Below are 15,335 nucleotides of genomic sequence, written 5' to 3'. Positions count from 1 at the left end.
TAAATTTTTATTTATTGAATAGTTATGGGAAATTCTTTAGCACTGGTTTAAAGAAGGTAACTTACTGCTAAAATGTTTGCTTACTTAATTTTAATAATATTATTCGTTATTGAATATTTTTCTTGTTAAAATAGCAAATGACATTGTTAGTAAATATTTTTACAAAATTAAACCGTTCATTAATACTAATAGGATATGTATAGAAATTATGTTCATTTTTAAGCTCAACATATATTTTTTTATAGTATGAATATTTTTTCCCTAATCTTGAATTTTTCGGCATGCCGGAAAGCACCAGACAAGTGTTGTTGAAAATCTGGTGACCCCCGAATTTTGCGGCATGCTGGATAATGCAGAGTAATACTGTACTTGAAGACAAAGAGTCAGAAAAGGAGCAAATGACCTAATCTTATGCAGAAGACTTCGTTTTTCACCGTGTGTTGTTTATTTTACGTAGCTTGAATCGCATAAGAAGAACATTCGTGCTATGTAAAATACCCAACATACAGGCAGGGTTCACGATCTTTAATGGCGAATCCTGCTGGAAATATTGAGGTTCAATGAGTTGGTGTTGAGAAAAAAAAAAGCACAGATTATTCGCGGCAGCGTATACTCCGCACCTCATTAATTTACACTTTTTTAACAGATAATCCGCGGATTATACAGGAAAATACGGTATATTAATGTTATAATATTTCTCTCTAATGAAATAAATCATACACATACATTTAAGATATCTTACATAGACAAAAGTCTTTTTTTTTCTAAATAAACCTATACTCATATTGCTATTGACAATTTATGTGTTTTATACTTCTAAGAATCCTTTCTGTCCTCATTTCAAGTAGCAAAAACGACCTATATTTTAATTATAAATCAAATTCTGAAATTATTTTAGAAGGAAAAAGGGTAAAAGTTTAGCTATCCATTCCCTGATCTATAATTGGATTCAATCTGTTTGTAGCGCAAGTGTTTACTAAAGTAACAAAGATATTTTCAAATTTAATTCCTTTTTAAAGTTTGGGGGGAAAATATGTTTATTTAATTATTAGGTTTCACTTCAATTAGAGCTCAAATGATTTGAGAATTTGAATGGCTGGAAAAAAATGAAATAAATAAAACAGATCAAATTTAATTCAATCTATGAGATTTACTCGTTTATTTTAGCATTAAATTGTGCCACAAACTTCGTAAGTTCAAATTCTCACTATTCTTGACGGAAATAAAAAAAGATGCGTTTTTTCCTCAACTAACTGGCTCAAATCACTTACTGTATCTATGAATCTTACTTCACCAAATTATACTACAGTTAACTCCCTATCAATCCATAAGTCAATCAAAAATCAAGAAAAGGTATTTTTGCAGCAAGAAACAAAAACCAATGACTGATTTTAAAAAAAACTTTGAATTAAAGGTTTGTTGTTTTTGTTTAATATTTTGGTTTTCTTCATCGTTTGTACATCTTTTTTTAAAATATTTTTTATATTGAATTCTATTGTGCATAGAATTCAAAATATTTTTACTGTACTGTGTATATTTTCACATTATTTGCTCCTCAATTTTAGCTTTTTTTCGGGTTAGCCACGATTTTCGTTTTCTGTGCAACCCAATTCTGTTGATAAACAGGAATAAACTGTATGTAGCAGTTATTAAACATTTATAGTTTCTCCTCAGAGAAGCAGTTTTTAATTTTTTTTGATGCCCATTTCATGTTGCCATATTTTGTTCAAAATGAGTTTATTTTGTGCTGAACATCCTTGTTTCAATCTGTTGTTTCTTTAACAGGGTTTAGAAGAAGCTCAAAAAAGTGAAATTGGAAAAAAAAGTCGAGAATTAACTGAAGAATTGACTAAATCCGCTAAAATAGCTGCAGAAGCTATTGCAAAACAAAGTGAACAGCTTGGAAAGAGTACCCCCCTTCGAGCAGTAGCTGAAGTAATAATTTTCATTGAATACTTGTTTTAATTTAGATTTAAATAGTAGTAACAAGATAATTCTTGTTCTTGTAAAATTCTTGTTTCAATATTTTGTCTAGAATAAAATGTAGGTCAGATATTCGGCATAAGCTGAATGGTCCGAGACCATTCGTTATTGCATCACTATTTTAATGGTACTATTTTAATTATTTTAATTAATCCTTTTTGTGCATAAATGGCCTTTTGTATTGCGAACAATTAATGTTATGCAAGATGCAATTCAATGTTACATGTAGGATTCCAACAATTGCTGCTCTAGTTAAAATAAAGCTCAAAACTTATTGATCAAAATCCATCTCCCAATCAACAACGTTCTTACTTGTTTCCGAAAAGTTTAAAAAGCCACAATTGACTAATTTCTAAAATATGATATGATTGCAGTACAATAACATCTAGCACCTAACGTCTCCATTTTATCTGAATACTAACTGCATTGCCCGTCTTTGCCCGGTCTACCTTGAAAATAAAAATTGTGTCAAGTGACGTATATTCAGCAATCAGGCTGAACTAAAAGAAAATCATCATGCAAAATTTCCCTTAAAAACAATGACGACAGATATTAAAATACTTTTAAGTAATTGAATCGAGAAAGATGGATTCAAAAAGCATAACCATGGAAACACAAAATAAAATAAGTTCAAGGTGTTTAAATGCGAAAGAAAATGGTTAACAATTTGAACGGATAAGAGATTTTAGGAACTTGACTTAAAAAGGCTTGTAACTTTTTTTCATTTGGAGATAGAAGCTCAGTTTTTTCGACCAAAGATCGAGATAGATCTGGAGTAAAAAATGTCGCTCTTTCTAATGGTGTCAAAAGGAAATCTGTGGGACCATTTCTTCATCTTTTACTGATAGATGTTATGAAGAAAGTAGTACCTAAATTTCAGCAAAGCCTAAAAGAATTCGAAGCTAATAACTAACGCCCCCAAATGGCTAATATTGTTTTAGCCAATGATTATAATTGCAAGGTTTCATTATAGGGGGCACCCAAAAAAGTGTTTGACCTATGGGCCAGGGATGTCTTAATCGGAACTTGTAACAGAGTGCTAAATACTAGAGTCTTCATTGTACTTGAAAGAAAAAATATTGACCAAAGAATCAGAACTATGTATTTATTCATCTGCAAATCCAGCTTCCCTCTGCTGTTTTGACTTTCCTGTGTAAACCATTTAAAGGTTCATTATTTTTATTGGTATTTTTCTTTTTCTTTTTGTGGAAATGTTTGAAAATGAGGAATTTATTGACAAAGTGTTTTTTAATTTTTTTAATAACTGTTTTAGGGCACAGTGTTGCATCTTTATTTATTTTGTTTATTTATTATTATTATTAATAATTTTATTTGTTATTTATTTATTTATTTTTTTGCGAATGATGTATACTGTTTTCTTGAAGTTCTTGACTGCTTGGCCTTAAGTGTAACCATTGTTGTTTGTAAATTAAATCTTTAATTTTAAATTTTGTAGGGTGTCAAAACCGTGAAGGAACAAATAGAAGATGCTGAGCTACCTGGTGCTCGTATTTATCAGACCCCAGGTATGTTCACAAAACATTTGTACTTTAAAATTAAAGTAAAAATACTTTTGTTCTAAACTATTGAATATTTCAGCTAAACTCCTTAAAAGAAGTGAGAGATCTCAAATAAAAGTTGAACAAAGAATTATTGAACCTAACAGGTAAACATCTGCAGTTTTGGAACCATATTTAGTATGAAATGAAAAACAACAATAAAAGCCCAATATAAAGCATTTTCAGGTTTATTTTTATAAACTCGTTGTAAAATGATTTCCTTTGAACTTTGAAGCATATGCATGTTTATTACTGTTTTGGGCTTTTAACAAAGTTTTTCTGTTGTATTTTGCTCAAGACATAAACATTTACCTCTCTTATTTCTAAGTGTTTGCTAATTTTACATTAATTGTTAATGTACTGTGTATCATTTTTCTGATGAACGATTTATTTTATTTGTAACTGATATCCTAATTAATTACTGTGACTGTATTTGAAACTTTTTGTAAATTTCACCTAGGAAAATTAATACTAAATGAAGTTGCTCTGCAGAGGAATCAATTTTCTTTGAGAGGGCGAGGATAAATTCCAGTTCAAAGCAGTCCTTATGAGAATACTTACTAACATTGGCAATAGGGCTTAAAACTGAGGGGTCTTGTTTGTTTCATGCTCTTCCCTGTGCCCATGCTCTCCCCTGTGCCATTAGTAGTTTTTTAGATTTTAAATTTTTTTTCATAATTTATTTCAAAAGGTTGTACAGGGTGAGATGAGTTGAACTAAACATTTTACTTCTGGTCTCACACTGCTAATGCTCAAGCTGAGGATGGGTAAGGATGATTATGATCTAAAAACAGTTGCTTCTTCCTTAATATACAGGCACTCTAAAGCTACTGTCACTCATTACTGATTTTCTAGGTGCTGAGCGTGCCTGTCTAACTCCTAGCAGAGCTTATTTTGTGCCTATTCTGTCTAGATTTCAAACAAAAAATGCCATTTGTTCTAGATTTTCTAAAATGACGTCTTGATCTCATGGATAAATTGCGTTGTTTTTAACACACTTTTTGTTCGAAATATCGAAAACATCTTTGTGAAAACTGCTGTGGGCATGTAAATGACGGTATCTACAGAAATGAGTTTTCAAGCTATTTGAAGAAATGCGTTTTGGATTCCATACTAGCAACAAGAAAATATTGGAATTAGATTATTTTGGCTTTTTTTCAGCGGAAACCAAATAAGCAATCTTGTACCGAAAAAGCTAACATACAATAAATGGCAACAAAATGAGAAATTGCAGTTACTGCCCTCTAACTGCCCATGCCAATATAAGACTTTGGATAGGCAAATAAACAAATTTATTCATGAAAAAAGTGAAAAATATTGCTAGTTTCCTGAAATTAGGCTAATTTTTTTAGGATTGCTTTAAAGAAAAAACTGGGTGGAACAATCATAGGAAAAAAATGAAGTGAAATTAAACCATTGCACTCTTTAGGGTGTGATTTTACTGGGTTTTTGGTGAAATTGTTGAGAGAGCTTTGTTCTTTGGGGATTGGCAAACACTTCATTTGAACTGTGGTTGCAGGGGCGTGCACAGGGAGGAGGGGGGCACCTGTTAGCCTGGGCCCAAGCCTGAAGAAGACCCAAGATTTTTAAAATTAGGAGTAATATATGTAGGGATGTAAGGGTAAACAATTGGGACGGAGCCTGGAAAAGCCATTTGTGACGTACCCCAAAATTTCTTTGTGCGCCCCTGAGTGGTTGTGTGTTTCAAGTATTTTTAGGCTGTTACTTTTTAAACGTTTTGGCTATGTATTTTCCTTTTTTGTGGTACTGTTTATGTGGTTGCTCTGTATGTGTAACTGCTACATACCCAAAAATGGCTTCTTAAATAAATGTTACATTGGCACCAATTGCATATTTTATAAATAATGCATAGTCCAATTTATAAATATTTGTATCTTTTTGTTAAAAACATTGTTGAAGCAATATTTTTTTATTTTATTGTATTTCCTTCACTTTAGTGAAGCAACTGGTATTGAGTTACATAAAGATTCTAAATGGTTCCAGAGCTGGCAAAACTTTAGGGAAAATAATCAATATGTCAATAGTAAGTATGTTTTCAGCATTTACATTATTTTTCGTATTCATTTCTATAGATCAAAATTGACTTTTGTAAAAGGTCCAGCTTGGCATTCTTCATTTTTCTTTCAATCAGGGCTTAATTTCCATTGAAAATGTTCTTTTGAATTGAATTAATGCAAGCTCATTGAGAACAAAAGGGGATTTTAAGTGTTGGCCTAGATCCTAGAGCCATTATTTTTGGTTCTTGTTGAAAATTCCTAAAGTTTTTGAAGGTTTATAAAAGTTTTCAAAACTTCCTTCCTTTTTTCGAACTTAGAATGTCATCCCGTTATTTTACTGGCGCACAAATTGTTCCCCAGAGCCAAGATTCCCTGTATGTGTTTGTTGACCCGCCATGATAATGTAACGTTATAGTAAAGATGTTGATTAACTTTTTGCTGTGTGCATGTGGGAAAATTTTTTAATGATTTGAGTTTTAAATTGTAAACTTGTTTCATCAATATAATTTATGCATGCTTTTAGATATGCGTAACGCCATTGCATAGTGGGATTGGGAATGGTATTTAAGTGTGAACTCTCAATCAATCAAACTCTTATTATTTATGATGTTGTAACTGCAGTTCGATGTTTTCCTGAGGTGCTGAGATTGTGCCTGGGAGCCGAGTGCTCCAGATTGAATGTTCCGCGTTGTATAGTAGATTCTTTTTGAAAGATTTAGGAAGTATTCGTTCAGCCCAGCTAGAAATGCGGGCATTTTCCAGTGGTTGCCTTGAGATGTCTTTTTAAGTGGGGAATTTTCTTTCTATAAGATGAAAGTTTTAAATCAAGTCGTTTTTGCTGGTAAAAGGCCTAGCAAGTAAGGCCATTGAAGATTCACGCTCGAGAGCTGAATTGGATGTCCGTTAGATTTCTTCGTCGGATGGATGGTTCCTGTTTTACGGGAGCACAGGTCTTATGAATGATTCAGCATGGTGGCTGTCCACAAGTGGAATGGCTGCGGACAATTTTAATATGGGATCCAAACTGGTGGATCGCGCCTTCACATTTTGTACCAGCTTTAAAGGAAGGAATAGCTTGTATGGTATGAACTTTTAGGTTGTTCATCTGAACTCTTCTGTTTTTGGCATAAGACTCAAGGTAGTACTTGTATTAAACTAGTCATGTGAATTTTACTGGAACTTTAACCATACTATTTCAAGAAATGTTTCCTACTGATATTTTTGGGATTACTTTTAGTCAACTGTTGGGAATGCGAGTTTTTATTTACACTTGTTAATGCCATGTTTTTGATATATTTATTGTTCAATAAAATGTTTATTTGATTATTAAATATGTGTAAATCCTTTCTTCCCGAGCAGATCATTCCACAAATTTTTCAGTTAAGTTTGCTTTCTTATAACCTGTTTTTAGTTCTTAAAAAATTCGAGTTTTTAATTGAGCTATCAGAATAAGTTCAACATTAAGTGTGTCCTATTTTCTTCACCTTGTTTTTAATGTTAACCATGTTTAACCTTTTTTCCGTCCTCGACTGTCCGAGAAGTTCTGTTACTGTCCACAAAATCTGCGTTGTCGATGAGAAAAGGTTAAAGCTTTAAATCAGTTTTTTATTAATAAAAAACAGTATTTTTTGAAAAACTCATTTGTTTTTGAATTTGCAGATTTCTAATTCATCAATGAGTTTAAAAAGCAAATTAAACTTCTATCACTTAATTTTAAAATCTATCCATAATATCTACTTTATTTTAAAAGAATCTGATTTATTTTTAATTGCAGAAATTTTTGATTGGAAAATGAAATATGATGAAAGTGATAATGCTGTAGTAAGAGCTTCTCGTCTTCTGACTGACAAAGTTACTTATTTATTTGGTAAGTATTCTTCTTCTTTTTTTTCCTGTATTAATCTGAGCGTTACATGAGAAATGGAAAAAGTTCAAGAAATGGTCTCTACTTGCTTAGTTCTTCTAAATAACATACGTATTCAAGTCTTCAAATTTATGACGATTCTATTATATTAATAAATATTTTTGTAATTTTTTTTAGTATATTTTTATCATCAACAATTTTTTTTTTTTTTTTTTGAAGGACAGCTTTGGAGTTTCAATATTGCCTGAAAATATAACATTTGTGACTTATTCACTGTCTTATGTCAACTTCTCAATTATTATACTGGGTGTATCAGTATAGCGTTTACACTTAGATGATGGGAAATCACATAGCAATACATGGTCGGAAACGCTTTCCTGACGTGACAATGACGACACAAAGCACAAGAAAGACAGGACACCAATAAGAGGAGAAAACTAGTTTTTTTATTTTTAATACAGCGAAAATGCTGGTAAGTTTTTGTCTGTACATGTGGTAAGTTTTTGTTGCTAAGTAAACTGGAGCATTAGATACATGTCAGCAAGCTCAGCATTCATGTAACATTCCATCCTACTGCCACTCTGTCGGCAGGTGAAATAAAGCTTCATAGCGAGCGCAACAAAAACTGCGTGTACTCATACACCATCATCTGATGCTTGGGTTTGCGTAGCAACATCTGTCGTGTGCACGAGACAAAAACTTACTAGTATTTTTACTGCATTTAAAATAATAAACATGTTTTCTCCTCTTATTCGTGTCCTGTCTTTCTAGTGCTTTGTGTCGTCACTATCGTCTTAGGAAAGCACTTCTGACCATGCATTGGTATGGGATTTCTCATCGTCTAGGTGTACTCTATCTGCCCTGAAAGTCTGTAAACACTGACTGATACACCCTGTATAAATATATTCATGCAAAGTCTCCCAGTTTTATGCATAAGTCTCCTGAATTTTCATTCTTCAATGTTCAGGGTGGCGACAGATCAGGGAAATATCAGGGAATTTTGAAAAAAATTGCAAAAAATCAGGGAAAATGGATTTTATGAAGAAAAATTTTTTTTTTTTTTTTGCTTTACAAAAGAAAGTACTATAATTCCCTCCGCATTTTTTGCCAATTGTCTGTTTAAAAAAAAAGTAAAATTAATGAGGTGCGATTATACACTGCCGCATATTTGTGCATCTTTTTTCCTCAACGTTAAAGTATTGAATCTTACTTATTAACCACAGGATGAACTTCCTAAAATTGCTTCTGTGTCTGTTAGGTTTTTTATTTTACCTAGCTTGAAATTTCCCTTTACGCTTTCAATGCTACGTAAAATTTACAACCATACAGGCAAAGAGGAAGCCTTCATTAATGCCTTAGCTCCTTTGCCTTTATTCCATTGTCGCGAAGTAATTAGCGTTCTGTAATCACGATTTCAAGCAGAAATCTTTGGGTTTTTGAATTAATACTATAAAAGCTTAAAAGTTATTACTTCTTCGCGTTTTTAATTTAATTGCTAAAATTGAACTTTCAAGTTAAAAAAAAATTTGTTTTTTGCCGTTATACTATTTGTTGTCACCGCAGATTATAAAGGTTTTTCTTTTCTTTAGACTTAAATGATTCTTTTATTTTATAACCAAGTTGTATTCTTCTTTTATATATTTTGAAATTAACCAATTGCTTTTTTTTGCATTTCAAAGTTGTTTGTTACAAAAGCAATCTAAGATTTTTTTTCGTTACATACTAAAATCATTTGAAATAGAATTAACTTGTATACTTAAGTAAATATCTTTATTTTTTTATCGTTAAAATGCTGTATTCATTCATTAAAACCTATGTTCTTGATTAGCGAAAAGCTCCCTATGAATGGATGTCAAATGGTTTCATCTGTTTTGCATAAATATGTCAATTAGTTATATAAGAATAACTACATTACTTCTATTCTTTCACTATTACTCATTATTCTTGCAACAATTATTATACTGTTTGAAAATTTCGTTCAAAATAATTTCAATTACTTTTTAGTTCTATCATAAATACACATATGTTTTTAAGAGTAATTTTAATAGTTTCTTAAAATTTTTATGCTAAGTGGTTTCTGGAAGAAAAGTTTTTTTTTTTTTAAATTTTCTCTAATCTTTCCATGTAGAAAAATTTAATATACTGTTTTGTAGGTTTTTGTTCCCAAAAAATTGACTTGATTTGTTTTTTTTTAACCATTCTTTTTAGAAAGTAGCATCTTTTAAAAATATATCTTTAGTTCAACTTTACACAACTTAAAACGTTTAAAATACTGCATTTTATACAAACATACAATGGATTTCAAGTAGAGCAAAGAAAAAAACCATTATTATTGGTAATGTAAATCAGGGAAATTTTGGTGAACTTAATCAGGGAAAAGTCAGGGAACTTTTTTTCACAGTTCCTGTCGCCACCCTGATGTTGGCAGCTATCCTATTCAACACCATGTTTTTTCGCTTAAAATATTAGTAAAGCATTCATAACAATGTTTATCTAAATCCTAAAAAACCTATCCTTTTTTATTTTTGAACTATGTTTTCAAGAATAAAAGGGAACTTTTTTCTTTTTTAAATATTAAAGATTTTGCCACCTTCAGTTTTTTTAAAGTTTTAAAAATGTTCATATCATTTTTTACTTGGAAGTTGAGCATTTAATTGTAATTTTTTTACAGAAAATAATATTTATATATATATATGGTACAATGTCCAAAATGTTCTCATGATTGCCCATAAAGGAGCTTGTGTTGGAGGAGGTGCCGACTGCTGATGTATATGATCATACTTTTTGAATTTTTATGGGTTCTGTTGTGCATTTTTATTTTTTGTGGTGCTTGTGTCTTGTAAATTTTTATGACAGTAGCATTAAAAATGTTTTTTGTTTCTATTTGTTTTTTGAATTTTTTTTTTATTTTCTCTTTTTTTTTTTTTTTTTGAGTATTAATCTATTTTAATAGATCTTTATAAAGAAGTTTTACATTATACTTGCTGTCACTTGTTAAAGTTATGTTTAGTATCATTAGAATGATTTGCTAATGGGGTGAGAAAACTCCCTCACACTAAGAATAAAATATTGGTAATCTTTCATAAGTTTTGAACTGAGTCATTATTATTATTACATTTTGTTTCGTTCATTGCTGTTACTGTAATTTTGTTAATAATAGTCATAACAATACTGTAATTTTATTTTAATTTCTTGATAAATGGCATTATAATAGGAAGACAATGTGCTTTACCGACAAAAATGTTCCTAAATGTTTTTAGGTGGTCTGTTCCAAAAATCAGAAATTTCTGAATGTATGACTGAAATTGTGAAAATGGATCCATCATTCGACAAAGAAAGTTTTATCAAAGAGTGTGAAACTGAAATCATTCCAACTATATTAGAGGTATTTTTCGTAAAAGTTGTTCCAATTTTGGATTTTTGTAAAAGTAAAGAAATCTGAAATTTCATTATTATTTTAATTTCAGGCAATGTCACGAGGTGATCTAGAGATTTTGAAAGATTGGTGCTATGAAGGGGTAATTTTGTCTTTGTAAGCTCTCTTAAGTCTTAATGCCAAAAAAATGCATTTTGTGTTTAAGTAATGATTTTCATTACTTTCAGCCATACAGTATCCTATCTAAACCTATCACAGATGCACTGAACCAAGGATATCACATTGAATCGAAGATATTGGATATAAGTCATGTTGATGTATGTTGTCTTTTCTGCATTTTATTTATTTGCTTATTTTTTGTCCTTAGTTATTGATATTTTTTATCAACTGGAAAGATAAACATCATGAATAAATTGAAATCTGTTTTTAAAAAATATTTTTTGACTAGAAATTTTCTCTTATTTCTCTCGCATGCCTCCTGTAATTCCTGAAAAACTATTGAAACAACATTTCTTTTCCTTCCAAGTACGCTTTGAACTTCCTGGTTTTTTAGTTTTAACTCCTCCTTTTTACTCTCAACTTCTAAAAAAAAACTTTTCCTCTAATATATAATTTAACAGCATTGAAAAAAAAGCAAGAAAGTTCAGGAATTGTCAGGAAGTTTCTAGAGCTCTGAAAAAGGTCAATGAACAATCTGAAATAAAACAATAAATTAACAAAAATCATGATTTTTTGGAAAACTTTTTAAAATACTATTAATATTTTCAGAATTTTCAAGCGATCTTTTCTTCAGAATGAATTCTAGAATTCTTCAGAAGTGATTACTATAATTATAAGAATAATTTTGAATTTATTTATGTCGAGAGCTTTTTTTTCCTGGAACTTTACTTTTATTTCTTCTGATCAAAATTCATAGTCTTTTTTCATCTACCCGAGAAATCAGCTGTGTTACGTATGAGGCATTTACTGATGATAATAGAGTCGGCAAATAAAAAATAAATTGCCTTTATTTTGATAAAGCAAAAACAATAAAAAAGATAACAAATATTTTTTCTTTAAAACCAAAGGTTTAAGCTCAAGTTAAAAACATTTGTATGTACGGTTTTCAATACATTTAAGTTGGAAATAATTAGAAGACTAGTTACAGATGGTACCTTATTTAATATTTCAGTATAGTTGTAGTATTTCTGTGAAAAAACTGTCAATTACTCAACTTTGTGATTACTCATACACATTATTTTATCCCTTGTTTCTCTTTGAGTAATCACGAATTGCTAATTGCTCTCCCTAGATTGAAGTTGGCGTTCTCAGTCATATTTTGAGTCCTGAGCCTTCATGATCCACTCTGCTCACTGGCTTCCGCATTCTTAAGTTCTCCTATCTCCTCCTGGGCAGTGACATCCACATCCCCATGAATAATTTTATTCATACTCAAGCCTCTCAACTTTACACAATCCTCTTTAGACAAAAACAGCATTCAGCACACAACGTCTAGCATCAAGCCCTTGCATCAATTTGAGTTTTTTGACGTCATGAATTCAAATTGGGTTTCTTGCAATTATGGCTGCAATTGCATTTGTAGAAACAAGAAACCCAATGAGTTGGTTCCTGTCACCATTCGTGATTGCGAAAAACATAACTTGAATTCAAGACCTCAAAATTCAATTTTTTTCCCTTTAAGTTGTTTGTCTTGTTATTTTTTTAATAAGTTTTTCATTTTTAATCATTAAGTTAAAACATTTACCAATTTTTAAAAAGTTTTCAGAGCTTTTATTGCTTATGAAAAAGTAAGAAGGCTTCTAAAATATTCCAGTTGTCAATCAGCATGCTGTATTTAGTAGAATAGCAAGAGATGCTATTTCATTAACTGATTATATGCCACCATGTATTGCTAACTTTTTCAATTTCTGGAACATTATGCTTATTTTATTTTAATCATTTTATTTTTTAAATATAGGTTCCAATGGCCCAAATAATGGAACAAGGCCCAGTTCTAATCCTCAGTTTTCAAGCACAACAAATTATAGCTATTAAAGATGCCAATGGAAATGTGATAGATGGGGACCCGGTTAGTTAAATATATATGCAGTACCTTCTATTATTTTGAACATGAAATGCATTTTTTTTTTAAATCTTTCATTTTTGTATTGAAATAGGACAAAGTATTGAAGATGCAACATGTTTGGGCATTGTGTCGAGATCAAACTGAATTAGATCCTCATGCTGCTTGGAAACTTTTAGACATTCAATTCAGTTATTCTGAACAGGCGTTTTAAATGTGTAAATAAAGTAAGCATTTTTTTAAGTTTCTGTACAGCATATTGTATAATCATTGTAAATTTGAAATATGCACCAAAAGTTTCCTTTTGCAAACATTCGTTCTACATGTGATTATTTTTTGCAATGTGGGAAACCTGCTGTATCTTTGTCATATTTTCACTCTTAAATATCTTTCTCACTTTCTACTGTAAAAGTATGATGATGAACTGAATTGTGTATGCACTAAAAAGTTGAGAACCACTAAGACAAAGTTTTATTTTTTCCATAACTGGAAAAAATGAATTCATGAATTTTCAGAAAAATATTTTAAAGTTAAATGGTAATATTTTGTCTTTTCACTCTTTTGATATTAAATATTTTGGATATTATTATACTGTGAAATGTTTTTATATTTTTCAGCCTTGCATCCCTTGCAGAAAGTTGTTCCATAGAGTTTTATGCTGTCATGTAATAAAGCTGTAAATATTTTCATAAAAATATGAGATGTAAAATCAAAATGTATAGCCATTAAATATTTTCATTTCACTTGATGGATTCTTTTTGTTTATGTTGACCATTTTCTTTGCTTATTGCATTGTTTATGATCAACTTGCCAAAGCATGTTGGAGTGAGTAGAGATTGCTCTTTTATTCACTGTTCTTGGTAGTTCTTCCTAGCAGTATCGGTTCAAAGTAATTCAGTATAGCACTCAATTTCTTGCTCATCGATGTTCATTGTAGTTGATCTATTGGAAACAATTGTTTTGAAAACGAATTTTGTTCTCTAAGCTTCAAACTTATTTTAAAGTAATGTTTCTATGAACCACTGGTCTGGTGAACACAACTAATTCATTCAAAAACTTGACCAGCCCTCAAAGATTTTTATTAAAGTTGAAAAAATTTCCTTATCAAAAAAATTATTATTTTTATTTGATTATATTTTTTACAATAATTTTTTATTACTTTTTATAATTTTCTTTCTTTCTGAAAGGTTGATTTACTTCTGCATAATAATTTCAACAATAACTTATCTTTGTGTTTACTTATTATTACAAGTAAATCATATTAAAAGTCTTATAATTCGCAACTCCAACGAACTATAGGGGGCACTGTAGCCACTTTCTAATGGCGGACGAAAAAGGTAAAACAAACGCATGTGGTTCGTATGCATGATTTTTTCGCTTTATTCTTTTTAAATTAATGTTCAAAGTCTTATTCATATTCTGGCCCACGTAGAAAGAAATGAGAATTCAAGAAGCATTAATAAACGTTAGAAATTAATGCAAATTACGTAGTTTGTAGTTCAAAGCAGCCAGTTCCACGATGTTGAATTCGATATTTATCAATTCTTGATAAAACTAAATAATAATTGTGGCCTGACAAGAATAACAATTAATGCTAGAAAATTTAATTATATGACATTACAAATTATTATCAAAAGAAGATGATACTTCTTTGCCTTGCTTGGCTAGCGATAATTGTTTTGCATTTGTAGCTAAGTTATTTTTCTCAAATTCCCGAATCGGTTAATTTAAAATTTTTCTGTTTCGAATGTTTCTAATATCTGAGTTATGATTTAATTATGTCATGCTATGCAAATCATCAGCAAAATTCTCATGGATATATGGTGGTAGTTTTCTTTTCAGTTGATCTACCATCATTTCTTTTTACTTATCGAATTCTGTAATCTTTCTACCATTTTATTCCACTCATGATAAAAATTAAAAATATTTTAACTAACATGCGGAATCTCGCCAAGGATAATTTGCTCACACAATACTTAAACTATAACCCTAAACAAATTTGGCGAAACCTTTCAGCTGAGAATAAAAGCAATAAAGTAAATTCTTTCTCGGTTCAACAGTTTTCATTTTGTTCTACGATAATATATTCAAGAAAATATTTTGCCTACTGTCCATTCCAAGTAAATGCTGCTGTAAAATATGGTTAGTTAAATTAAGATTCAAAAAGAAATCCCACATTCTTACAAATTCACACAAAACAATAAAAAATTTTACCTGCTATAATGTTATACAAGTTTGTTAATCCAGAGTTTTCTTGCGTTTTCGCTTTCACCATTTCTCAATCAACTCACTTTTTAGAAGGCAATAAGGAAAACTAACATTATTTTGAGAAGCTCGAGAATACTACTAAGGGATAAAACAATTTCTGTAGTTGAAAGCAATCTAAGACACATTGATTGCGTTAATAAATGCTCCTAACAAACTGCCTGTGTTTACGTCAACAAACACACATGGAAGGCAATGTGGCAATGTT

General features: G+C 30.5%; 1 protein-coding gene across 1 annotated transcript in view; it reads left to right on the top strand.

The window, feature by feature from the left end:
• Nucleotides 1–13,605, top strand: part of LOC129223877 (mitochondrial import inner membrane translocase subunit TIM44-like) — a 57,679-nt gene extending 44,074 nt beyond the window's left edge. The window contains exons 6-16 of the mRNA XM_054858248.1: nt 1,786–1,935; nt 3,440–3,509; nt 3,583–3,649; nt 5,501–5,586; nt 7,335–7,427; nt 10,685–10,809; nt 10,892–10,942; nt 11,028–11,117; nt 12,758–12,868; nt 12,957–13,089; nt 13,480–13,605. Coding sequence (XP_054714223.1) covers nt 1,786–1,935; nt 3,440–3,509; nt 3,583–3,649; nt 5,501–5,586; nt 7,335–7,427; nt 10,685–10,809; nt 10,892–10,942; nt 11,028–11,117; nt 12,758–12,868; nt 12,957–13,076 — 963 coding nt within the window. The 3' untranslated portion in view covers nt 13,077–13,089; nt 13,480–13,605. The remainder of the gene's footprint in view (nt 1–1,785; nt 1,936–3,439; nt 3,510–3,582; nt 3,650–5,500; nt 5,587–7,334; nt 7,428–10,684; nt 10,810–10,891; nt 10,943–11,027; nt 11,118–12,757; nt 12,869–12,956; nt 13,090–13,479) is intronic.
• The last annotated feature ends 1,730 nt before the right edge of the window (nt 13,606–15,335 follow it).

Source organism: Uloborus diversus, chromosome 6 (assembly GCF_026930045.1).
Source record: "Uloborus diversus isolate 005 chromosome 6, Udiv.v.3.1, whole genome shotgun sequence".
Lineage (NCBI taxonomy): Eukaryota > Metazoa > Arthropoda > Arachnida > Araneae > Uloboridae > Uloborus > Uloborus diversus.
This window is presented reverse-complemented; position numbering and strand designations above follow the sequence as displayed.